The sequence below is a fragment of the Phaenicophaeus curvirostris genome, chromosome 3 (genome assembly GCF_032191515.1).
Source record: "Phaenicophaeus curvirostris isolate KB17595 chromosome 3, BPBGC_Pcur_1.0, whole genome shotgun sequence".
NCBI lineage: Eukaryota > Metazoa > Chordata > Aves > Cuculiformes > Cuculidae > Phaenicophaeus > Phaenicophaeus curvirostris.
Genome location: NC_091394.1, coordinates 31,709,592 through 31,735,338, shown reverse-complemented (window position 1 = coordinate 31,735,338; position 25,747 = coordinate 31,709,592). Strand labels below are relative to the sequence as shown.

The 25,747-nt window shown below is 40.0% G+C and overlaps 1 protein-coding gene across 1 annotated transcript in view; it reads left to right on the top strand.

Moving 5' to 3' along the window:
* The window catches only part of DUSP22 (dual specificity phosphatase 22), a 47,592-nt gene extending 22,080 nt beyond the window's left edge, over positions 1 to 25,512 (top strand). Inside the window, exons 4-7 of the mRNA XM_069853602.1 lie at positions 10,329 to 10,378; positions 17,316 to 17,390; positions 18,837 to 19,008; positions 21,713 to 25,512. Of these exons, the coding sequence (XP_069709703.1) occupies positions 10,329 to 10,378; positions 17,316 to 17,390; positions 18,837 to 19,008; positions 21,713 to 21,898 (483 nt within the window). The 3' untranslated portion in view covers positions 21,899 to 25,512. The remainder of the gene's footprint in view (positions 1 to 10,328; positions 10,379 to 17,315; positions 17,391 to 18,836; positions 19,009 to 21,712) is intronic.
* Positions 25,513 to 25,747: the final 235 nt, after the last annotated feature.

The following is a 25,747-nucleotide window of genomic DNA, read 5'->3' as shown; positions in this document are numbered from 1 at the left end:
CTCTACCAGAGGTTTGATCAATTAAATGTATGTATCCAGTTATCAGTTGCCTGTGGTTGTGGAGTCCTTTGGCGTTAACTAATTTATAGCATTATTGCATTGCTGGAAGCTCTGCATGCTGCCCTCATCTTGGACGCTTCCTAACGATCACAGTAGTGTAGATCTTAAATCAACAGGAGTTTACCTGGGCATTCCTGTACTGTCCTTTGCCACAAAAGCTTTCCATTGTTCATTCTGTTTATGACAAATTGCATTAAGAGTAGGCTATTGCAAGTGTGCTGCTTCTATATGCTTGTCAGTTTTCTTTTTTTTTGTTTTCTGTTGCTATGGAATATTTGTTTTGTTTTTATTGTTAGTGTGTTGGTGTCTTTCAAATGAAGAAAGAGTACTGTCAGTGTATGTCATAGTTTCAATTAAAGTCATTTGGATGAAGTTTAAGTAAATGAAAACCCAACAAAACATGCAGGTTTTTGGGTTGGGTCATATTGTCATCCCTCTTTGTTCTATACCAAAGCTGTCATAATTTCTAGGCATTTCCGTTTCGTGTGAATTGCCAATCTATGTCCCTGTGATGCTTGTGTGCCAGAGAGTTCTGTATCAAGTCTTACCATTTGTGGGACTTCTCCAAACAAAAAGTGTTGTCTTAAAGCACCCTATAGATTTTCTTGAAAGTTGCAATAATGTCTTCTGGTTTCTAAGAAAATGCTGTGATGCCTATGAAACATCTGCTCTTCTTTTTCTCTGAGTTCCTTATCATATTAACTTTATAGGTTATGTTTCCACCCCCCCACCCCCCCCCAATTCTGCATAGTTAACCAGAGCACCCGCAAATGACAGTTAGTTATTCCTTTTTTCTTTGTATTCTGATGCTATTAATAATATCGTCTTCATCTGGTACATGCTATCTCCAGAGCAGTGGGTTTCCCCTCTTTTTTCCTGAATTGATGACTACCTAAATAAGTATTGATATAGTGGGGGGGGGGGGAGGGGAGGAGTAGGGGAGGTAGAAAACAGCTAAATGATGTCTGAATTCAGCATCTTTTCTGTCCTGTCTGTTAGCTTGTGCAGCTAGCACATCTTAAATAAAACGTATCTTTGAAAATAAAACAATATGCCAGGTCATCCTATAAGGAATTTTAAGGTGTTTTTTTGTTGTTGCTGTTGGTTTTTCTTCCCTTGAAAATGTGAACATTTTAATCAGAAATAGGTTTTCAAGTACTCGGTATCTAAGAAGCTGAGCTGAAAAGGAAAATCACAGTTTAAAATCTGTGCTGATCTTTCAGAACAATCTTTTGTGCTCCCTGAGTAAACAGTCAAATAGCTTAAGAGGATACAAATAGATAACAAATAAATGCTGTAACTGGAACAGAACCAGTAAGTGTGAGGAACAAAAGTTGTAGAGAAATAAGGATGCTATGGAAAAGCTGTATAACTTCTCTGCATCAGTTTTCTCTGCTGAATGCTCCAATATACCTGGTTTATAAGGTGTTAAGGATGAGAAAGTTGCAGCTGGGGAAATCACAAGAGGAAGTGCTGAACCAAATGTATGAATTAAAAAGAAGAGTGTAAGACTAGCTGGTAATTCCAGATCGTTGGAGAAAAGTGAAGAGCTAAATGACTGAATACCTATCAAAAACTGAGAAATTTTGCTAAATTTTGCTAGGTCATAGCCTGCAGACCTAGTATAGATAATGCATTTGTATCAGCTTGCTTTAAGATCTGGAATTGCATTTCATATTTCTTAAGCCTGTCTGGATATTGTAAATCTTAATGCAGTGTTAGCTGGACATGATGGTCTTGCATGTTTACAGATGATCTTTAGGCTGTTTACGTGCAGGTTTTTTGGAAACAGAAAGCAAACTAAACTATAGAGAAACTGAACTGGCAGCTCTGGAGCAATGCAAGTAATCTGCCTGCCATAGTTTGTGGGTAGTATTTTGGCAGCTATTTCAGTTTTTGCTGTAAAAACCTATCATATTTGCTGTTAGTACTTAATGTGATGAGTTTACTATGGGAGATCTTTTACTGAAGCTTTGAAGGGGAATAGCCTCACCTCCTTTTTGTTTTCTAATTCTTTCATCACCAGTTTCTGGAAACTCCTTTCTTTCTTTCTCTCACACACATTCTGGACTGACTTCATTTTTTGTGCGTGTTGCACAGGGGTTACCTGTACTAAAACACAAGAAAAAAATCCTGTGTCGTGCCCCAGCTGATAACTCTGGAAGTGCTGAAAGCTGCCTTACCACGTTCTTCTTTGGTTCTGTAATCTGAAGGAATAACCTCACACAGACACCAGTCCAGAAAATATTTGCCTGGACTCAAAAGCATATCGCTGCACAAAATGAAGTAACTAAATAGGGAAATATTGGGAAACCAATCAGCCCTGCTTTTGTTTTTGTTTTTTTTTTCTTTATTTAAAGAAAAGCATCTGCTAATTCTGAACAGATGCTGCTCAGCAAGTGAGAACCTTCAGTCTGTTAAAACTGTGTTGCTATGTTGGATAGCATCAAAAAGACTCAAGCTGTAGGAGGCCATTCATATATGAAAACTGCATCTTGATGACAAGATGAGAGACGTCCCTGCTTGGTATGGTGGGCAACATGTACTCTGTACAGATTCTGCTGTCGTTGGTATCCAGCCCAAAGATTTATGGGAACTATTAAAGGTAGAGGTGGCAAGATGGCTTTCAAAATCAGAGTTGCTAGTATTGTATCACAAGGTCATTGCTGTTGTATGAAGATCAGCTCTGCAAATTAATCATTTAGTCAAGCCATACTGTTGCATTTCCTTCAACAGTGCTAAGCTCTTATATCACCAATGTTGGAAAGTGTCGATTTTCAGCCTTCATGCTACCATCAAGAGGAAGTGTACAAGTGCTTCTTCTAACAAAAAACTTAACTTTCTTCTGTGATGTTTCACTGCCTTTTCATGGTAAGATTTTCCCCTCATGAGATGTTTCAGAAGATCATGCTGAGCAAAATAGCTACCATGTTTCTTTCAGGTGTAGTGGCACCAGAAGATTCTCTCTAGTTTGAAATAACGCCCTGTCTGGTGTTGGCTCTGCTTTTAAGGTTGGCAGCTCTGACTAATTTTTTAAAAAATTACTTTGGTCACCCACTAAGAAGCTTCCAAGAGACTTCTGCAAAGTGGCTTTTAAAGTTTGTCAAGTTGTGCCTTCATCACCCCTGGCAGAGGCTGCTGTGCACTAAATTACTTTATTGTGAAATTGCTCAGTGTGCGCTAGCTGTGTTAGGGGAAGCATGTCCCTTGTAGTAACAGGGAGGAGAGGATGAGGAACATTTGAAGCTTTCAGTAGCGAGCTGTTGCATGAGAGATGTTTAGACCAGTAAATGCCTGGTGTTTCTCTTTGCTTGGATATAGCATTGACCATAGAAGACCAAATGCTCTGACACATCCTGTGCAGAGCAGGTCGTGTGGAGAGTGTGTGAATCGTTGTTTGTAATGTGAGTATATTCCAGAGGTGTAGCATTCCCTGAACAAGAGAGGCAGATGAGATATATTGTTTTATTGTAGTACTCAGATTTCCTCTTGAGGGCTCAGGGAGCAAGTGTGATAGGTAGTGCTCAGATGTTAAAGATGCCCTGACATGCTTCGGGACTTGAACACATCATATAGTCGAGGCAAACTAAGAAGGTCCTTCATCTCAGCTGAAGTATGTAGTCTTGTAAATATTCTTGTTGTGTCCTAAAGGATACAAGCCACAGTGTAGTATAAACTTGTTATTGTTTTCTCCAACTCAGCATTCTTTCAGATGAGCCAGGTTAGATATGGAATTCAGGGTTAGAATTAGAAATAATACTTGCAGCTCTTTGTGCAAGTGAAGTAAAATCCTTAACTCTTCAACATTTCCCTCTTACAATTTTTGGAAGGGCGACAGAGAGGAGGAGACATGAGGAAAGGAGGGCTTTAACAGGACACTTTATATTTGTGATTGGCACATTCCAGCCTTAATGATACTGGCTTTTCCTGAAGTGTCACTGAGACCACTTCTTAAGAAAATGATGAACAAAGATTGGAAAAAATTCCACGTGACTTGTGAAAACTATTGTATTATCCAAGATAACACAAACCCAGTGTATAAATTCTGTTGCATAACCATCCTTCTTTCTGTTGTTCATATTTCAATTTCATTTATAATATTTTTCAAAACCAAACCTGAGTGTGTTGTTCACTGAAGTCAATTAGTGGTTGTTTTTTGCCGAAACACAAATGTATTTTCTATGAGTCATTAATAAAATCAGCACCAATGGTGATTGCTACAGAAAGTAACTGAAAGGACAAACAAACGGTTGAACGGTTTTCAGTTTAGCAGGTTCGGTTTGGTGCATTACTGGACAAAACCCTTGATAAACTCTTGTTGGTTTGGCTTGAGGAAGCTTTGTGCCGGCTGTTTCCCAGTTTAGCTTTTTTGCTGAAATGCCCCTAAACAAAAATAAGTCCTCCTGCCCTCATCTGTTGGTGTGACGACTCAAATTAACACATGTTTTTTGACTAACCTGAAAGAACTTGCCAGGTGCTGGAGGTTTTCTATTTGCATCTGGGTTCACAAATTTAAGTTTGGGGGTTTAGGTTTAAAAAAAATTTCTTGGAAGTCGTTGATGGTATCTTTACATAAATTTAAATAGAGGGGTTTAATGCCAAAAATACAATCCTACTCTTATTAAACTTTTTATTTTACACCCCCTTCCTCCCAACCCCTGCCCTTGGAGAACAGAAATTTTGTAGCTTGAAGTTCTTTCCCCCTGTCCTTGCCTTTTAACTTCTGAAATTCTAGATTCAGTTTTCCAGTGCTAACTAGAACCTCAGAAATATTGTTTAAATGTGCAGTAGTGGTGGGGACAATATTCTGAAGAACATCTGTAAAAAACATTACTTGGAAAACCCACTAAACGTAAATAATGAGTAGTAACATTTTTAGTTCTTCCTCTTATTCTCATGCATACTGTTTTAGAATATGAAGTTTTATATAAAAATTGCTGGACAGTTTTCTTTCACAAATAAATTGTGTGTTAGTATGATTTAGGGTGTAATCAAACTGAGCATTGTTCTTAATGACTTCAGAATATCTTTGATCATTACAAAGGAGTTAACATCCATATAGCTGCCACATTTGTCTCACAGTACTGTTCTTTGCACCTTATCCTGTTTGGGGTTGAAATTTTTCTTGGTATTGCATGATTAAATTTGTGTGTGCTCTTTAGAGATCCTATTCTCAGTCACTGACCCCTTATCCGATATGTAGCAGTTGCAGATGTGTCATTTTGCTACTGTGAAATTCTACATGTTCTGCTAAAAAACCTTAAATACTAGGTTTAGCTTCTTTTTAACTGAACTTGTAAAGTTTTTATAATAGATTATAGGTAATTTTATAATAGATTATAGGTGATTACAGCATTCCTTATGTAAGTGGACTGTTACATTTCCTGAGCACTGCAGTACTGCATTTAATTACACACATTTTATTAGTATTTTCAAAAACTAATGATATCCAGAAGGTGATGTTCTATAGTATTATTGACTTTTCCAAATGTGAGTTCCAGTCTTAGTAGATTGACCTCTAAAATAATTAGAAGTTTGAAAATTACTGTAATTCCATGAATACCTTATTAACTATAGCGTAAAAACCTCTGCACATACATGTGTGCACCTAAACCTTTTCTGTTCACTGCAGCAGAACTGGCTTAGTTCTAGGATTTGTGATGAAATTATGCAAGTGTTGTCGTTGTTTCTCAAACAACAGTGAATTTTAGAAATTTTACTTAACTCTCGCTTGTTTCAACTTTGACAATCTTGAAATTGGAATACTTGCTCTAGTTTTGCTTGCTCTCACTGTATCGTTTTAACTGTAGCATTTAGTTTCAGGGCCTAAGAGAGACAGAAATCTAGTTTTGGTGGTTACTCTGTCTGCTGAAACAGAAAACAGAAAAGTAAATTATGTTTTATTTTACTGATTTTTTTTAGGTAATCCTAACAGGTTAAATACACCAAAAGAAACAGGAGCGCTGCTTTTATTCAGTGAGGGCTTCAGTTAGGATCATCATGTGAAAAATAAGGAAATAGTTTTAGAGAAGTGCATATATTGGAGGGTAGGGATGTTTGGCAGTAAAGGTGATTGATGGAGAAAGTAAAGTAAGCAAAACAAGTAACAAGTGGAAGTAGTAGTGAATTCAGATGAGCAGAAAAACAGTTTAGCAACTCATTGACTTAGGAGTTGGATTTGAACAGATTCCATATGTATGGACTGTTTTATTACCTGAGAACACACGTAACTTCTATTTAATTATAAACATTGGATTCATGTATATATATTTTTAAGTGATTATTCTGGGGAAAAGCTTGTTTGGAGAAATAAGGCACGACTGACAGCTGTCAGTTGAAGAAATGTTTGAATAACAATGTATTAGCAACTGGTATTCAAGCAATAAAGTGGATGTATTAATTCATGCAGGATTTAAAGTAGTGTTTCGTTTTACATCTTTTTTTATAATTGCAAGCTTCTGTCTTTGCTTTGGGATGTCTTGGGATGCACTAGCTATTCTGTGACACCTAATATATTGTGTGTAGGTGAAGTGGTACAGTACCTGTTTTGAGTTGTTCTGCCCTTCCTCCACTGAATAATTCTTAGAGAATTGCCATTCCAAGGCAACAAAACAGAGTTAATTTAAAAAGAAATTAATAAATACAACAAAGAGTTTCATGTGGTTAACATCAAATTTGTATTTTGTCTTCCCATCTTTGTTAATATACAATTTTAGTTCAACTTTAGATATTGCATTTGCAAATAGATTCAAATTTATTTAATGAAACTGCAGATTAGGTACTGATTTGAAGATTGTTTGAAATGTTCACTGGGAGCTGGCCTGCTAGATTCTTCAATATTGATTTAGCTTACTCTGTTTTAGTCGCTGTTTCAGTGGTTGTTGCCTTCTTGCATCTCAAGCTTTGCAGTTTCAGAATGGCAAACAAACTGCTAGGTAATTAAATAGCAATGCCTCTGTCTTTCTTGCATGCTGGTATTGCATATGAACTGTAGGTATTTGTGTTCATTTGGCATAAACTGTTCTACTTTGAAAGGTCCCTTTGGGACAGTTCTTAGATATTATCTGCAGTGTATGTGCACAGGAAGGACAGCAGTGTCTTGTGGCACAAATATACAAATAATATTACAAACCTGGGTATTTAAAAAAAAAACACACACACAGAAAAAATACCAGTCACAGACAGCAGGGTTCATTAATTTAAGTATCTTCCTATTGCCAATATGCTTAAAAAAGAAAGTCTTTCTAGCATATGTGTGGAAAATCTAATACTAGCAATCAACATATGAATATCTACACATAAAATCCCTTGGAGTCTCATTTATGAATACCTGTCCCATACAGTCTTGTGGTGGTTTATTTTAGGCATCTAATTATGATGGGTGATATTTGATCCTATTATTATCATTGATAGTACAAACAAGACAAGCAAAACTGGATTGTAGGATGGGATCTTCAGAAGTAATCGACTCTGGTCAAGATGCATTTGAGTTGAAGTCACTAAGAGTTTTGCTGTTGATTTTTGTGGGAGTCAGGTTAGGTCACTGCACAGTACTTTTGAAATCCCACCTCTAACTATTTCTGAATTGTGTGTGTGATTGTTTCCTCACAGGGAGGAGTCCACCATCACAGCCTTCCAAAACCACCGTACAAGTGACATGCATCGGTCAAAATACCAAATTCCAGTAGCTTTCACCGTCTCCTGTCTGAGAAGCTGATAAAGCTGATAAGCTTTTGCAAGTACAGTGGTCAAAAGAGTGCTATGGGCTTCACTGGAAGCTGTAAGGGCTGAAGACCTCCAGGATCAGGGTCTGGATGAGCCATTCAGTACCATGTGTGGTCTCTCATAGGCTAGTTTCATACTTGCTTGTGGTAGTGGGAACTAGCCAGCCATGACAGAAAAAGAACATTGTGGGTCTTAAACTTGTGCTGGTGCTACTTCTGCTTTTAAAGTGAGCATGATCTGAAAGCCCCTATGCACTCAGCCTGTGAAAAGCACTCTATGTATGCCATAGCTTCTGAAATCTGGGGAAGAACTTGCATCAGTGCATGCTGATGGAGCGAACCTTCTGGCATATAGTGCATTCTGGAGTTAACCCATCTACTACATTTGATTTTCTTCCTGTTTTTTCCCTCGGTGGTGCAGAGTTACTGGCATAGTTTTCTAGAAGCGTGGGGGAAAGAATGCATGTAAATTTACTTTCAGGTCACAGGCCCTCGTTCTACTGGAGTGACTCACTTGAAGTGATACTAGTGTCCGATATAATCCTCTCAGATGCATCATACAAAATGCTTATTATCGTAATTAATCTGTCACAATATAATTATCATCCTTGGCTCAGCAGCCTATCAATGTACGTATTACTTTTACATCGTCATTCTGAGTGAATGTAACTGTGCAAGCCATTGTGAATCAGCTTATGGCTGTGGAACCATCCTGGCCTCCCACTGCAGGCATCTCTTCTCCTGATACAAGGCAAGAGGACAGTGCCATGTGTTGATACCCTTGCCTCCTGCAGCAAGCTGCTTTAGTTTACAAACTGATTTCATGCTTATTCTCTCTCCTCTCAGGTGGGTTTTGCCATGCAGCTGTCACGAAAATGCCATGTGCTGTCACTGGCTTGGTGTTGTCCTGATGGTGCCTTCTCCCTCGTCAGGCACTGCCACATCTCTCTTTCCACACTTAGGACTGTCTGCAGAGCCTTCCCCACCCTGACTCTGTCTTCCCTGAACCTGAAGGCCATAGACAGTAGCAACTTTCTTCTGGCTGTGGCATGCTGGGGATGGCCTGTCAAAGCAAGGAGGTCTGGTAAAGCATGGAGGGGACAGGGCAGGCTCTCAAATCTATGTGACTGTGAAGAAGACACTGGCTGAAGGTGTGCTGGTGGGTTGAGAAAATGACTGGTGCCATGTGTAAGTGGTAGTTAAGTGATAGGAGTTGAGGTATCATCACATCCTTTCTGACATAGTGGTGAAGTTTGCATCTTACAGAGGATTGGCTTGATGCCAGGGGTCAGAATCCCATTGCTCTTTGGTGTAAGATGACAAGTAAAGTAACAAAAGTGCATGTAGGGGATATTAAAGAGAGGTTTCTGAGCCAGTAAAGCAAAGGTGGTATTGGAGAAGATGCTGCCTCAGGTAGCTATTGCAGTTTAGCGATGAAAATTCCCCCAAATTCCCCCCCACCCCTGGCTGGCAAATGAAAGGTCTAGTAGATGCATGCTGTGTTCCATCTTGTTGGCAAAGGATGTCTTCTTATAGGTAAACGTGTGTTGTTGAACATGCAGGATTATTACAGGGGTTTGCGTTGTTACAGAAGGATAAACTAAGGTGCATTTTATGGTGGACCTTTTACTGTGAATTGTCTTTACCAGTACATCTGAAAAATTCATAACTCTGCATTTGAGATAAGTCAAAAGGCTTCCAGTTGAATGATTTAGCTTTTGTGTGTCTGAGCTGCAACCTATATTATTGGAAGTCTTGTTTGTAAAGTTTGCTAAATATTTTTTCAGAAGTGTTCTTTGTCTTAACAGTCATAGGAGCAAATAGGCTTTGAAAATAAAACGACAGTTAAAATGAGCATTGTCAATGCAAAGTAGTAGTATCTGGTTATAGCGTTGTTTTAAATATACCCAGTAACCTTTTTAATGCATCATAAATGGTTATCTAACTTCCCTAATTGATCTTGTAACTTATTATAATAGCTGACTAAGAAAATGAGGCTAATTTTGTGGAAGAAAAGTGCAAGTTTTACGGTTGTCCTTGAAATTTCCAAAAAAAATAAAGGCCAAAACCCATGACACAAACATGTTTCTTCTCTGAAATGTGTTTTCTTTGGTTTATCAACTAGGTAAAGAGAAGTGATTGCATGGAATTGGGAGAAATTGCTTATCACAATTTTAGGTTGTCACATCTGTTCGGAGAAAGGGAAGGGCAGGAGAAGCTGCAACTTAGTTTTGCTAGAAATGTAAGAATGGGAATTTGAACAAGAAGTTTACACCTCTTTAGTGAATAGCTTCTATTCTAAAAAGCTTGCTATTGGGCCTTGTGATAAGCATGACTATGTGCTGGTGTCTTAGCAACAAAGCTGATGTGAAAACAGTGTTTTAAAATCTGGCTGCATAGAAACGATCTCTGCTTGTCTCAATAATGGTGTGCCTTCCTAAAAGTCAATAAAAATGCAACAGTCTAGAGCAGGACTTGCATGGTGGTCGATAAATATATTTAACATGGATATTTCTTCTTATTCTTTTTTGCTTCTTTTCACAGGGACTGAAGTATCTGTGCATTCCTGCTGCTGATTCACCCTCACAGAACTTGTAAGTTTTCTTTAAAAATAAATCACAACATCCCAGAAATCCCTCAGTACCATGATGCCTGTTTTACAATGAGCTGAAAGATCTGATTCTGATTTCTCATGAGTATTAGACAAATGTGGCTTTTAAGAAAAAAGAAAACACAGTTTTAAGAAAACACAATAACACTTTATTGCATCCACTTTGGTCTGGAGCCTGCTTTTTGTGTGTAAGGGCTTGTAGGAGGGTCAGTATGTAAACACTTCTTCATTTCTGGCTTTAAACTTTAGGAATTCCTAGTGAGCCTGCCTCTAAGTTAGTCCAGTTTATTCTAGCTATTATTTTTGTAAATATTCTTGCTCGGCTATTCTTTAGTTAGGACTATCTTCAGCCATTAGCAAGAAGAAAATACCTGAAAGAGGTATGAAGCCTGGTGCTTTGAGAGTTGAAATAAATTCTTTAAAGTGGGCCTTCAAGATAAAGCCCCAGTGTGCAAACTGCGTCTCCAACTATCTGCTCTGGGCTTCTTGAACCTGCCTTAGAAGGCCCTACTGCTCTTAGCGGTAGACTAGTACAGCGGGGAGTTTCTACCCTGTGGTAACTCTCGTCTTGAGGATATATGTACTGAAACTAGGGTGTCCCAGCCTCATTCTTTCTCAACTCTGCTAACGTTCATGAAACACTAATTGACTTGCCCTCAGTTTTAATATTTTGAACCATCAAGGATAGCAAGTCTTGATTGATTCCAAAGACAAATCAAAACAGGTTTTGTAAGAGAACTTGGATGGTGACCAATTCTTTCTTCTAGAGCTCACTGTTTATGTTAGGGAAAGGTGAGGGGGGGTTCAGCCACATCCTGCTACCAAGTTTTGTAGAGTAACAACTAGTTGAAAGAGTCCTGGTAGGTACAAAAGGAAATGCAGCACTTCTTTTCTCTCACATCTCAGCAGTATTCCGGCTCATGGTTTCAGGGGATATTTTTAGAGTATGTTTCTACTCTACCCTAGAAAGATTCCAACACAGCATTTGATGAACCCTGTTCATCCACCACTCACACAAAATCCCACAATCCACAACAAAAGCCACCTCTAAATTTCAAGACAGGCATGCAGTGAGAAGGAAGACAGCTATCTGCCTTTGTCAGGGACAATTTTTGTGGCCTTAATACTTAAAAAAAAATTCTTTATTTTTATTTACTTTAAAAGTCCTTTTGAGATTAGAGGAAAACATTCACATGTCATTAATTGATCATTAGTATGCTGAGATCTGTGTAGCATTTCTGAAAATGTTTTGCAAATCTGCTTCCTCTGTAATAGAGATCTGGATCAGTTGGGAATAGAAATAGAAAGGATGGCATCTGTGATGAATGTTAATTGATGAACAATTCAGCCCCTCCTTCACTGTTACATATCAAGGAGTTATATTGAAAAACCACCTTCGGTGCTTGAACTGTCTCGTGCAGTACCAAAGCTCTTAGAATTTCAGTAAGAAGATACAATATTTGCATGAGTATTGTTTCTGTTATGCTGCAGGCATCTAAAATACTTGCTTTTGGTATCGGGTGGTTGCAAGCAAACGCCATAACTTCTAATAATGATACATTTATCACTTAAAATAAAACTTGATGAGTAACTGATTTTTCTTTTTTTGCTTTATACAGTCCAGATCTTCAAATAAAATTGAATCATGATGCTTGAAATAGTAATGTTGCTTGCTTTGCACAAACAATCTTCTGAAAGCAAGAGGAAACTGTCTTTGTTCAATCTATGAGGATTTGACACAGTCTTATCTAGGAGCAGTTGGCAGTACTGCTTGTGCCCTCTGTGGTGGGAGGGATAGCTGGAGAACATTAAAAGGAATTAGTCCCTCTTTGTGTATCTACCTTCCTCTTTCAAAAGAGGTGTTCTGGTGGTGTTGGGGGGGGGTGTGTGTGTGTGTGTGTGGAACTAAAGCAACATCCTGTATTGTGGGTCCTTGTGGGTTTTTAGCAATGGTTGACAGGCACAACTGACCAGATATGTGCTGCTGTCTTATCACAGAATGGTTTGGATTGGAAGGGACCATTTAGGTCACATATTCCAACTCCCCTGCAGTGAGCAGGAACATCTTCAACTAGATCAGACTGCTTAGAGCACCATCCAACCTGACCTTGAATGTTTTCAGGGAAGGGGCATCTACCACCTCTCTGGGCAAGCTGTTCCAGTGTTTCACCACCCCCAGAGGAAAAAAAAATCTTCCTAATATCTAGTCTAAACTTCTACTCTCTTATTTTAAAACAATTACCCCTTGTCTTATTGCTGCAGACCCTGCTAAAAAGTTTTTCCTTATCTTATGTAATATTTTCTAGGAAAACGGAGATATTCCTAAGAGACAACCATAAAGATTGGGAGAAAGGGTCGTAATGATCAAGTTAGGAAAAAATTTTTCACAGAAAGGGTCTGGAACTTGCTGCCCAGGGAGGTGGTTGAGTCACCTTCCCTGGAGGTGTTTAAGGGACGGGTGGATGAGGTACTGAGGGGTTATGGTTTAGTGATTGATGGGAATGGTTGGACTCGATGATCCAGTGGGTCACTTCCAACCTGGTAACTCTATGATTCTCTGTGATCTTTCCTGTAAGCCCCCTTTAAGTATTGAAAGGACACAATAAGGTCTCCTCAGAGTCTTCTCTAAGATGAACACCTCCAACTCTCTCAGCCTCTCTTCTTAGTGGAGGTGTTCCAGACCTTTGATAATTTTGGTGGCTCTCCTCTGGACCCACTTCAACAGGTCCATGCCTTTCCTATGCTGAGACCTCCAGACCTGGATGCAGTATTCCAGGTGTGGTCTAATGAGCAGAGTAGAGGGGCAGAATCGCCTCCCTTGACCTGCTGGCCACACTTCTTTTGATGTAGCCTGGGATACAGTTGGCCTTCTGGGCTGCAAGTGCACACTGATGGCTTTTGTTGAGCTTCCTGTCAGTCAGCACCCCAAGTCCTCCGCAGGGCTGCTCTCCATCTCTTCATGCCCCAGCCTATAAGGTTGGAGACCGAGGGTTATTCTGACCCAGATGCAGGACCTTGCATTTTGCCTTGTTGAACCTCATAAGATTTTCACAAGCCCACTTCTCCAGCTTGTCATGGTCCCTTTGGATAGCATCCTGTCCCTCAGGGGAGTGAGCTTCACCACTTAGCTTGATGTCATCTGCAAACTTGCTGAGGGTGCGCTTGATCCCATAATCTATGTTATTGATGAAGATATTAAACAGCACTGGTCCCAGAAGAGACCCCTGCCAGACACTGCTTGTTACTGATCTCCATTTGGACATTGAGCCGTTGACCACTACTCTCTGAGTGTGACCATCCAACCAATGTCTTATTCACCAAATAGTCCATCTATCAAATCCATATCTCTCCAATTTAGAGAGAAGGATGTTGTGGGAGGTTGTGTCAAAGGCCTTACAGAAGTCCAGATGACACCTGTGGGTCTTTCCTTGTCCACTAATGTAGTCACTCACTCATAGAAGGCCACTAGGTTGGTGAGGCAGGACTTGCCTTTGTTGAAGCTGTGCTGGCTGTCTTGAATCACCTCCCTGTCTTCCATGTGCATTAGCATGTGCCTTAGTCTTGTCTGTCTTTCCCAAAAGGAAGTTTATCAGAAGCTTTGCTGCTACTTTGCAAGTGCTGGCACGTTGATAATGTCCAGCTGAAAGACTTTACTCACTGAATTTTGGGACTCAGCTCTTAATTCACTTCAGCTCAGTAGTCACTAGGGAAACTTCTGGTATATAATGTGTGTAATGCATGTTTACTCCTAGTAAGCTTGTTTAGTGGAGTTCCCATCCTCAGAGTAATGAATCACCAGGGAAATACAGCCAGGACTACCCTGTTAACATGTGAATGTTCACGAAAGTGGCTCAAAAGCTGGCTTCTATTCCCGTGTTCTGCTTCTACCAAGAGAAGGAAACAAGCAGTTGCTTTTGAGGCTCAAGGTGCTTCCTAGGCATTAAATTAGTGTTTTCCTTGGATTGTGAGAATTTTACCTTGGGCCATTGACTTCTCCAGAAATGTCATCTCCTATAGAACCTGATGCTAAAAAGCTAATTCTATAGAAATCTAATTTTCCCCTCCTGGGCTGTTCCAGATAATTGTCAACCTCCAACAGTCAGGCTGTTAGTGGTTATAATACAGAAGCCAGATAATCTATTAAAAAAAGACCTTGAGATGGATCTTTGTTGCATTTACATTGCCAAAGGAAAGAATCATCAAGATACTTCTTATCTGATTCAGATGCTTTCTTTTTAACCTTTATGATATTTGTAGAAATCTGATTTGCAGTGAATGTAGAGCTGATATCCTGACTCTGCCCTCAGCCTAGTTTTGGATTATCCAGCTTGTCAATGCCTAAGTTTACATAACTTTTGGAACATGCTGGTAAGGGCATGTACTGATTCTTCTTCCTGGGGTATTTTCCCTGTGAAGATGATGCAGTTCAGGACTCAGCTTTTAAGGTGATAGATGTAAAAGACAGATATCATGTAATAAATGATCTTGAAGTAACTGTTCAGTCCAGCAAATCGGCTGCAATAGGCTGCAAATGAACACATTTGTCAAATGTTTTCCTGTTACAGATGACAATCAACAATTTTGCGGTTAATGTAAGACTTGCAACTGCTCTTTGCGTCTGGCACTTGCCATACCCCTAACTGGTCCTTAGTCTTAGTTTTCATGTAAATATGGTTTGTACTATAACTTTGAAAATTAGTTTAGGCAACTGTATCTGCTGGAGCCAGCAGAGACCCCAATAGTGTAGGATTGTGGAGGAGTACATTTCTCCTTTTCTTTGACTCAAGTTGGGGAGGGGTTGTGGTTCTGCAGAGCAGAAACTTGGCGATTACTCTTCTCATTTTCATGTACGCCTGTAAACAATTTGTACCTGACAGTTTTAGCAGACTGAGTGTCAGCAATAAGGAAGGGCAAATAAAACTGAGTGAATAGTGTTCACTGCTAGCTATGTTTTGTATCTTGCAAAGGTGTTACGCTCATTTGCAGATATTTTTCCAAACTAAAGCACTGAAGTGTTTAACCAAAATTTTTGCTAGTGTATTCAATGATGCTTGGAGCTGTGCTGTTGGCCGGATTTTCTAGAGAGAAAGTGAAGTGCAGTGAAAAGATGGCTATATGAGAAGATGGGGGTGTTTTCAATCCAGCCCTAAGCAAGTTTCATTTGACTGAATCCATTCAATCTTGGATAAACGCTCCTTCATTGTGCAGTAGCAATGCCTCTTGGACACACAGCCCAACACCTCATTTGTCCCCTCTGTTCATTTATGTGAAGCTGCTCGTGTGCCCCAGGCAGACCTGAGTGCCATGAGCTGTTAGAACTCAGACAGTGGAAATGTTTAGGAGCGGCAGTCTGAGTAGAAATGCATTGATACGGCTTCCATCCTCTTCTTCACTCATCCCAAACATAAAATCCTGAGTTGTCATGAGTGCCCTTAAAGATCGGTATTGCATTGTGGTTTGAGGTTTTCCAGATAAGTCACTCAAGTCTTCTCCAGCTGTGTTCTCCATATTGTATCCAGTGATACAGGAACTGCCTTGGAGAGGGAGTCCTGAGCTTTGGGATTCCTCTTTTTGGATATATCTGCTTAGACAGTATTGGCTTGCATGTTCCACAGAGTCTACCACTCTGTTGCATCAGTTGTCCTCTTTTAGGTCTGAGTGGTTATACCATCATCAGCTGCACTGTTGGGCAGGAAGGAAAGCTTCCTTTTCTGTGGGTATTCCTGATTTTTGTGTGGCTGCTGGTGCTGGTCTGAGGTTTTTTTCTTTTAACCTTGTGGTATAATATTCACCCTGAGAGGGGAAATGTCTTGAATGCAGGACGCTGTGTTTCATGGGTGTTGAGTGCTGTGTGCTTTCAGGTTTGTCTTTGCCAGTAAACTTGGTACTGACTGCACCTTAAAAAGCACTCTCCTCTGTCTGTATGTTGCACACATTTTTACTGCTTGAGAGCTGAAATTGTGAGAGCACTCAAAGGCCTCAATAAACTTGTGTCTTGCCCCTGTGATAAATTGCAGGCAGCCCCAAAGGCTTTGGAGTCTGAAAGGCAGAGAGACAGAGTGAGCAACTTGGGGCTGGGATGTAAAGAGGTGATGCTGCAGATTTGCTGAGATAATGACAGCTGCCCAGTCACTTTCCTTCAGACTTACCCCTCTTATAATGAAAAGGACATACATAAAGGACAATGAGAGTACAGACCTCAAGGTCTGTAGACAGTCTTTGTCTTCTCCAGGTTTCCTCCTACACCGCTTTAAAAAAGGTAGGCTGTAGGCAGGGGTTGGCTGACACCCTGAATAAGGGCAGGCAGAAGGGGTACTGCACCCTGAGAGGAGAAGACTGGAAGGAGCTGAAGAAGCCAGGGCTTGACGTGAGATTTTTTTCATAGCATGGACAAAAGGAGAGGATTTAATGTTTCAAAGAAGACAATCATAACATTTATACGTATCCTAGCACATGACTTGAAGGAGGAGGTGAAGTCAAACTTAAGCTTAAGTTTGGGTAGCAGGTAGTGGATGCATCTTTGTGAGAGGCAGTATACATTGAGAACTATTCCTGTAGTTATGCTGGTGGCAGTTTCAGCTGCCACCTGAGCATACGCAAGGTCAAGTTACTAGTTTAAAGAGGAATAAAACCCAAGCTGAAATACAAACCTAACAGTATAAGAATAAAGCATTTGTTAATGTTTATCACACTGTAGTACCCAAGATACCAGTTTCTTCTCCAGGTAAATTAGAGAATAACTATGCCAGTGAGTATTACATTTCATTGGCAGATGCTACATTGCACCTTGTAAGATGTGTATTCAGTTCTAAATTCTTGAAACAGCATTAAATGAGCTTTCGGATACATTTCTCTCTTTCTAAGTAGTGATTTTACTAAATTGAGCGCTTTCTTTATTCCCCTTCTGCTTCTGTTTTCAGGGCAAGGCATTTCAGAGAGAGCATCAAGTTTATCCATGAGTGCCGGCTTGCAGGTGAAGGCTGCCTAGTTCATTGGTATGTATACCACTTGCTAAAAAAATTTCTTAAGGGATTCTATACCTTGATTTGGATGTTGATCATTTTAATAAGTTTGCGTTCATCTCCATTGTATAGCAATATCCTCTTGGACTGAAGTGCCCCTGTATTTGAAGAGCCCCAGAAGCCTTGCAAATGTTACTTACGCCTCATGCTAGGGCTTTTGAGTCACTAGGGTGGGCAGCTGCCAGGAGATAAAGGGAACCCAAGAAATTCTTTGTGACCTTCTCTTCTTATCAAACCTTTTCATAGCATTGATTTAACTAGAGATGTATTATTTATTTCCCATTATTTTCCCACTGTATTTTGAAAGATGATTTCCATAATCCTTATAATTTGATTAGTTTCTATAATGGCTATTCTGGTGACTTCAGAGTTTTTTTAAAAAAATCCTCCAAACGGAAATTTATTTTGTTTTCCACTTGTTTTCTTTAAACTGCTGAAGCATTTAAACATCACATCTGTTAATAGCAGGTCTCTGATTGGAGAGATGCTCCTGGGAATGTAGAGAATAGAAAAGGGTATCCCACCCTGTTTTTTTCCTTCTATCTGCTATTTCTGGTATTCTTTGTGCTCTGTGTCCAAATAGCATATGTCTATACGTGGAATCAGAATCATCTCATGGTTTGAACACTGGGCTTGTACATGGACCCTGAGCATAAATGAGTCATTTGGTCTGTTGCTATGTTTGTTTGAATTGTGATAGAGTTTTAAAAAACACATATTTAAATTCATAAAGCATTTCAAAAGCATAAAATGTTCTCAAAATGCCAAGTGAAAAAGTCTAGTATGAATGTAACTCAAACATATACGTTATACTCACAACAGTAACAGTCAGGAGGTTTTTGTTCAGTGCTGTCAAACCAGTAATAGTGAATGATTCTGTCTTTATCCCAGTGTTGCACATGGGGAAACCGGAGTCTTGAGAGTTGAAGTTCTGCATGGACAGCAGAAAGAGGAAAAGAGCTCAAGTAATCAGACATACGTACTTTAACAGTTCCGTTAAAATTCATTTCAGCGTGATGAAATTGAAGCCTTTATTAGTGGTGGAGAGGGAACAGTCTTTTTTTCGCTGCTCTGATCTATATAGGCAGAAGAAAATGGGTGACTTATTTCTAGCTTATTAAAACCCAAAACTTAGAATGTGTACACTGTCTCTTGGTTTTGTGACAACTTAATACTTATTCCATCCTTCCCAGTCTCTCGTGAATTGACACTCAGAACCCACTTTCTTGATCTTGTCATAGATTTGTTCTGATGCATTTGAAAAAGCAGCACCAAAACCTTTTAACTTAAATATTGTAATATTGCTTCCTGGTGGCAAACAATACAGCAGTCTGCTGTGATGTTGGGAAGTGATGCTTTTAACTACTGTAGATGAAATACAGCATGACTTCAATTTATTGCACCCCCTTTTCCATGCAGTCTTGCAGGTGTCTCGAGGAGTGTAACGTTGGTGGTTGCTTACATCATGACCATCACAGACTTTGGTTGGGAAGATGCACTGTCTGTTGTCCGTGCAGCGAGATCCTGTGCCAATCCTAACATGGGCTTCCAGAGGCAGCTACAGGACTTTGAAAAACATGATGTTGATCAGGTAAGTGAACTACAGGCAAATGAACTGTGAAACACAACTCCAAATCTCAGATCGTATGCTGTTTCTCACTATTTTGAGACTTGAGTGGTTTATCTGATTCCCTGATTTTGGTTTGAGGAATTGACTTCTTGGCCAAGCCTGTTCCATTGGGGAGATGTGAATAGCACTGAAGATATCAGGAAATGCTAGATGAGAGAAGAGACAAAGCACATCTAAACATACCTCCTGCCCAGCTGTGTTCTCAGTCCAGTGATTGCTTCATGTGTGCCAAGAAACAATACAAGACTGACACCTTTAGAGGAGTAAAAACTAAAGAGTGAGTTGCTCAGAATGCAGCAGAAGGACCAACCTATAGGTACCAATTGCATAAAACCAGTAGGTTTCAGCAGCAAAGAAATCATAGTCGGAAATATTTGCTATCCAGGAGCTAAATTAGGTACTCATTATGACTTACATGTCATATTCTCCCCCCACCTTCTGTGGCTGAGATTCAGTACATCTTCTTGTGTGTAGAACAGCCTCAAATCTTACCCTTTTTTTCATCTTAGCCTTTGATGGGTTTATAGGACTTGGAGAACTGAGGGAACAGTAGGACTGCAAAGTGGTTTTCACAAAACAAAAATGAGTTTCTTACCCCTAAAAAGAACCATCCCACGCAATAGACCTGCTGTCCGTGGGTGATGGGTGACTTCCACTTTTGTTCACCTACTCTGGCTGTCCCCTCCATTTTCCATTGCTCAGCATGTTGCTGTTCTCTGGGCTTGTGTGCCTGTTGCGTGTATTAAAAATCAACAACAACAACAGAAGCAAACCAAAATCGGAAAGCAAAATACATGAAGCAAAGATGTTTCTTTTAGTTCATCCTGCTGCAGAAGGCTCGAAGTTTAGAAATTACCATTTGTTTTGCATGATGCAGTTTGCAACTGTAAATATTTGCGTGTTTTTAATATGTAACTGAATGTTTCCTGGATCCTTTGGAACTAGTGTAAATGATAGAGTAACTGATTTTTAAGAGACAGAAGTCAGAGGGGGACTTTCCAGACTTGTCTCCTTCCTCCCTTACAGTCATTTCTACTCTAATTGGTCTGGGCTAACAGCAATGACAATTAAGGCTATATGCAAATAGCCTGATAAAGACAGTAACGTCTCTCTTTTTTTCATCCACCATGGACGACACATTCGGCCTTTTTTTCACTGAGGGGGAGGCAGAAGGTTGCAAAAAGAAGTATCCACCTGTAGTCACTGGCTGGGCTGTAGTTTCCTACTGTCTCTTAACAGCAACCACATCCTTAGCAGGTGTCTGTTTACACACCTGATATCAGTGGAATAATGCCATCTGCCAAGGGCGTGAACTTTTTTCTGATTTCAGCAGCATGGGTGTTTTGCTGTGCCACTATAGGGTGGTGTCCTGTGGGTTTTCTGGAATATGAGTCCTTTAGATCTTTTTCTTACAGAAAGGAGTTTAGTCACTAAAGTCATTACACAGTTTGCACCAATTCTGGATTTCCACATGGTAGCCTGTGGCTTCAGAATTGACTCAGGACCTTAATATCTTTTAGAAACAGGAAGAACTAACTATATTGAGGTCTTGTCTCCCAGTGTCCTAGTAAATGATCTTATGGATAAAGCTATCCATGAGCTCCAAACAGGACAAAGCTATAAAAGTTAAGGCTTGAAAAATTATCACTAGAATATTATCCCCACTGGGACTGAACAGTTTGGGTCAGTGTCCACTTGCTGCTTCTGCAGAGGAGAGCAACGGGATTGTCAGGAATGACTAAGCGGACTCCGGTTCTCCAACTGGCAAAGAAATGACAGAGAAGGATGAGATAAAGGTCTATAAAGTTGAGCAGAATAGAGAAACAGGTCTGATATCTGCTCTTCCCTGTAATGTGAGAAGGAGTTATCAATTGGTGGGACTCAATCAAGGAAAAAGAGGGGAGGTTATACAATATGTACTTATGGAGCTTGTTGGCATGAAGATATCTTGTAAAAATCTGGGGATTCAGAAAGTGATCTCATGGCAGAAAAAATCATTTGTTGCTATCAAACGCAAAGATAAGTGAGCTGAAAATTGCTGGAAATTGAGGAAACGAGCAGAGAAAAGTTCCCAGCATTATTGCCCTGCCATTGCCTGATTCAGGGTACAGAGTTGGATTCACCTTCAGCTGGACCTGGTACATTGGTCACCGTGTGCTCTGTTCAGTCATTTGCATAGTAACATATAGGGTCTTATTCTATAACTTTTAAAGCTCCTAGTCTTTTTCTTCCTAGAAGATAACGTTTCCTGATATCTACAGTGCATTTTTTCACTACATGTGTTTGTGAGTTCAGGATGAAAAACTCATATGAGTGGTTCACTTTCTGACTTTCAACCTTCTTGCAGTGAGATGAGGGTGCTTTTAAGTCCAGGATGCCCTTGCCTGGATGTTCCTTACTCTGTATGACTCCAGTTGGCCAGCCTGTTATGCAAGTGTGTGATTTTAGGGGATGTAGGATATCCAGGTGATTTCAAATGCGTGTTCCTGTGCCCATGTATTCTGTGCTACTGCTGAAGAACATGCAATATGTAGAGCACTTCTCTTTAAACTGCTTGTGTTTTTAAAGGCTCTTGAAATTCTGTAGGACAGGAAGGAGTATTACTTCTGCATCAGTCTCATGTTATTGTTTCAGCATACTGTATATATTTGTTCCATTTCTGCAGTTCAGGCAGTGGCTGAAAGAAGAATATGGGGAGAACTCTTCTCAGGATCTGCAAGAAGCCAAAAATCTTCTGAGCAAATATAAAGAACAGGCAGAATTACAGCAGAATACCGGAGGAAGACAGTGGAATAACAACTTCTCATCTGTGCCATCTCTCTCATACAGCAACTACACAACAGAGACCTAATCGTAGGAGGCTGATTTTTTTTTCTTTCTACCTTTGAAAAACATCTTGCCATAATTTCCATCCCATCTTCAAGACTCTCAGCAGTAATCATACAGTTGATTTGTAGAAAGCTTCTTGATAAAAATACTACATTATGTATGTGCGTATGAGTGTGTTTCACACAGTTTATAATTTGGGCAGGATCAAGCACTCTGTATGCCCAGAGACTTGATTCCAGTTACTGTGGCTGAGGCAGTTTGCCAGCCAGCCACAGCTATTATCCCCTTTTGCCCACATTGCTTGGCATTTGCTGTGAGGTTAGCTCAACTCCTTTCATTGTAAGCTAGCAAAGGGCTCTGAGAGATGAAGTCTGGTGATTCAAGCTGTGGCAGTTTGACATCTCTGCACTATTCATGTGGCAAAGATGTTTTTGCGTCTGAAGAAGGGAACTCAAGTCTGTGTCTCTGCTGCTCTTGTTCACAGCCCACTGGCAAGTAGTGGTGTGGAGGTGGGTTTGAACTTGAATGCTAGGCTGCAAATTGGAGCAGGTGAGATATGGGTACGTGTTCCTTTCTACCAACAGTAGCATCTAGGAGAGAAATGGGGCAGACAGCTCTGAGTAATATCTTCAACTGCCACAGTTGTGCTTGCTTCAGTGCACGTGAGACAGAGCTGTTGGTAGAACTGCCACAGACCAAGAGCACCGAGACTATTGCCACAGCTCAGCTGATGTGCAGTGATTTAAGCCGTGGTCCCCTTATTGTGCATCTGGTCTCCCAACATAAGCTTGTCTGGAGAATAGTTATCAGGTCTCTAGTGCCGCTGAACTTCATTCCCTGTGGAACACGTGCCTCTTCAACACACACCCCTGCGCACATGATAACGTGTCTCCAAAGAGTGGGCTCCGTGTGAGCGCGAGCACCTGTTTCTTTGCTTGTGCTGTGGTTTGCTCTTTGACTTCAGCTACCTCAAAAATGCTGTTCTTGTCATTGTGGTTGTAAATGCAACCTTGAAAATTGCCTTGTGTAATCTTAATCTGACACTGAGTGAAGTAAGTGGATGTGTGTGTGCGCGAGAGTGTGTGTGTGCATGTATATTTCACAAATGTCTGTATTTGAGAAGTTTTTGTTTTCTTTTAAAATTGCCCATATTTCTCACTGGTTTAAAAATTGAGTTGTTTGGATTCAACTTTCTGCCATTTTAAAACCACTATATATTTTGCTGTGATCAGATTTATAGGAATGTATTTGTAAAATATATTTTAAACTAGGTTAAAGTTAGGGGTCGTACTCTGCTCTTGGTAACATTGTGCATTGCTGGAATGGAGCCATTGTCTGAGTCAAGTGTATTCTAAGAGTGTAACTTCAAATATGTCACCAGGAAGACTGGACAGTGTGTTAATTTCTGATTGTGTGATGGAGGCTGGCACTGATGTTAAGATCATGGTTTCTTGTCTTTGAATCAAAGGATGAAAAGCCTATTTTTCTTGAAGATTCCAGAAAATAAAAAATACCTCCCAAACAGCCAGAATATTTAAAAAAAGAGAAACAAAACCAAACCTGTCAAGAAGTAGTCAGTAGACTAAATAGACTGTTGTCTCTTTCAGTTTCTTTGGTACTGTGACCTCCTATCCCTTCATAAAATTCCTCTTCATGTGATTTCCTGCTTGCTTTGGGTGGCAGTGAATTCTTTGGATGGGAGCAAGACTTTTGGGGTCAAATAAGCTCTGGCTGTTAAATATCTGTTGTTAAGTATTTTCAAGAAATACATATTATGGCTCATGAAATACAGATCTTGCATGTTAATATTTGCCAAAAAAGAAAAAAGGGAATGGGATGGAACTGGCCTGACCATTTAATCTGAGTCCAGGCCTGCGTCAGGGCTCTCATTGCTCTAAGTGCTTTAAATATATTGAACACAGCAAGAGCAGAATAATTGTGTGCAGAAAGGGATGTTGTGGGATTTGGGAAAGATGCTGGAATTGACTTTGTTTTCAAGCTTGTTGCTAAATGAACCACCACCTCTTTGGGATATCCAGCAACCGCTCTGTGTTTGCCTGGTAACTGAAGTATTTGACTTTTCCCAAATATGTTGGTTTGCAAATAATTGGCTATTTAGAAATTCCAGCACGGCAGCGCCCATGTTGGCAACTCCCCTCTGTGCTCGGAGGGCAGATTTGGTAATTGGAAAACATTTTCCTCTGTAACAGGGTCTGACATGTGTTCAGGATGCTGGTCCATTTGTTCAGCCCTCTACTCATACAAGGATACGTAGTGCAACCTCAGTCCGTCTGCAAAGGGCAACTCTTTCAGAAGCATTTTCCAGTGCTTTTGGAGGTAGCCAGTCAGTCCGTCCTGTAGCTGACTGCCAGCACTATCTATCCCATAACACTTCTGGCACTCTCATCCTTGCAGTAGTAACCCTGTGAGTGCTGGTAGGTTGATAGTTCTTTTTTGTCTCTTCTGACAAATATAGGGTCAGAATGGGAGATACTTGTTAATAATTGTGTGTCCCAAGATTATTCCGTATTGGATTTTTTAAGAGTTTGGTTATCCCCAAAGAGTCATTTCCACAAATAGGATTTTTTTTAGAACGGAGTTTGGCTTTAGGGCCATATAGCCACGTCAATGTGCACTATGCTGCAGCTCGAAAGCAGATACAGGGTAAAGCAGGAAGATGGAGGGCATGCCATATTGTCAGCAAGTGGAAGTGCTTCTCTCTTTTTAAGACAGAATAGGTATTCTCTGTAGTCATTTGCTTCTACATCTTGTTTAGTGGCCTGTATGTACTGCATACTGCATTTAAAGTGGTAAAATTGCTGCAGGAGTTGAAGAAAACTTGAATCTTGTTTGCCCATGTAGCGAGCAGAATGATAGTTTACTCTTTTATAACCACAAGGTGCAGAAGAGAGGATAGCTACAGTTCTCGCTTTTGGCCTTTTAGAAAGGGAGAGAAGCTAACACAGACCGAGAACGTGACATGATTTGTCTTCCAACCAGCCTTTCAGTGGCAGTTTGTAGGACTTCCAGCTATCTGGAACACGACTTAGACCTCCGTCCACCTCTTAGTAGTTGGCCTTTATAGTGTAAGAGCTGCATTCAGTTACTTTGTTTCTGTGCCTCAAAACATTGTCCTCCTTTTGATGTTCACTGGAAAATGTATAAAGTTTATAACACCTTACTGGATATCCAGATTTGAAATGTATAATCGATTTTTGGGGCTAAACTTGATATCCACGTGTGATTATAAGCCAATGTTTAGTGTAAAACAATGTAGGTAATGGGTAAATGCATTAGTATTTATTACACTGATTTTTAACCTGGAAAGAGTTGCTTCCTTACATTTTGTGGTTGAGTGGGAAGATATGGCAAATCATATCTCTGTTTTTTAAAAAGGACAGTAATAAGATTGGTTGCTATAATGGCCACTGTCTATAAAGAAGTCAGTGAAAAATTATAGTAATTACTTCTGCTAGTTTAAAAACTCTAAATCTGGTAAGCTTCCTGATTCTCTGTCTTCCTCTTCCTGGGCATCTTAGTGAAGCCTTGATTGCTTTTTCCAAATGTTTGTATTTAATACGTTCGACAATTTTTTTATAAATAAAAGTAAATGTTAACACCTGATCTGCTTGTGTATTTCTTGAAATTAAATAATAGTCTCTGGAAGGTGAAGTAAAAGTACAAGACAAACTCATTTTCATATTTAGACTGCTTTTTTCTCCTGCATACAGGCTTCTTGAGACTTCCCCTCTCTTTGCCAAATTCTTCCAGGTGAGTTCAATAATCTGCAGCACAATCATCTTTCGATAGGTCGCAGAAGAGGATGTTGCATGTTGCTCTCCTATTTATCATTGCTGACTCATCATTGTGA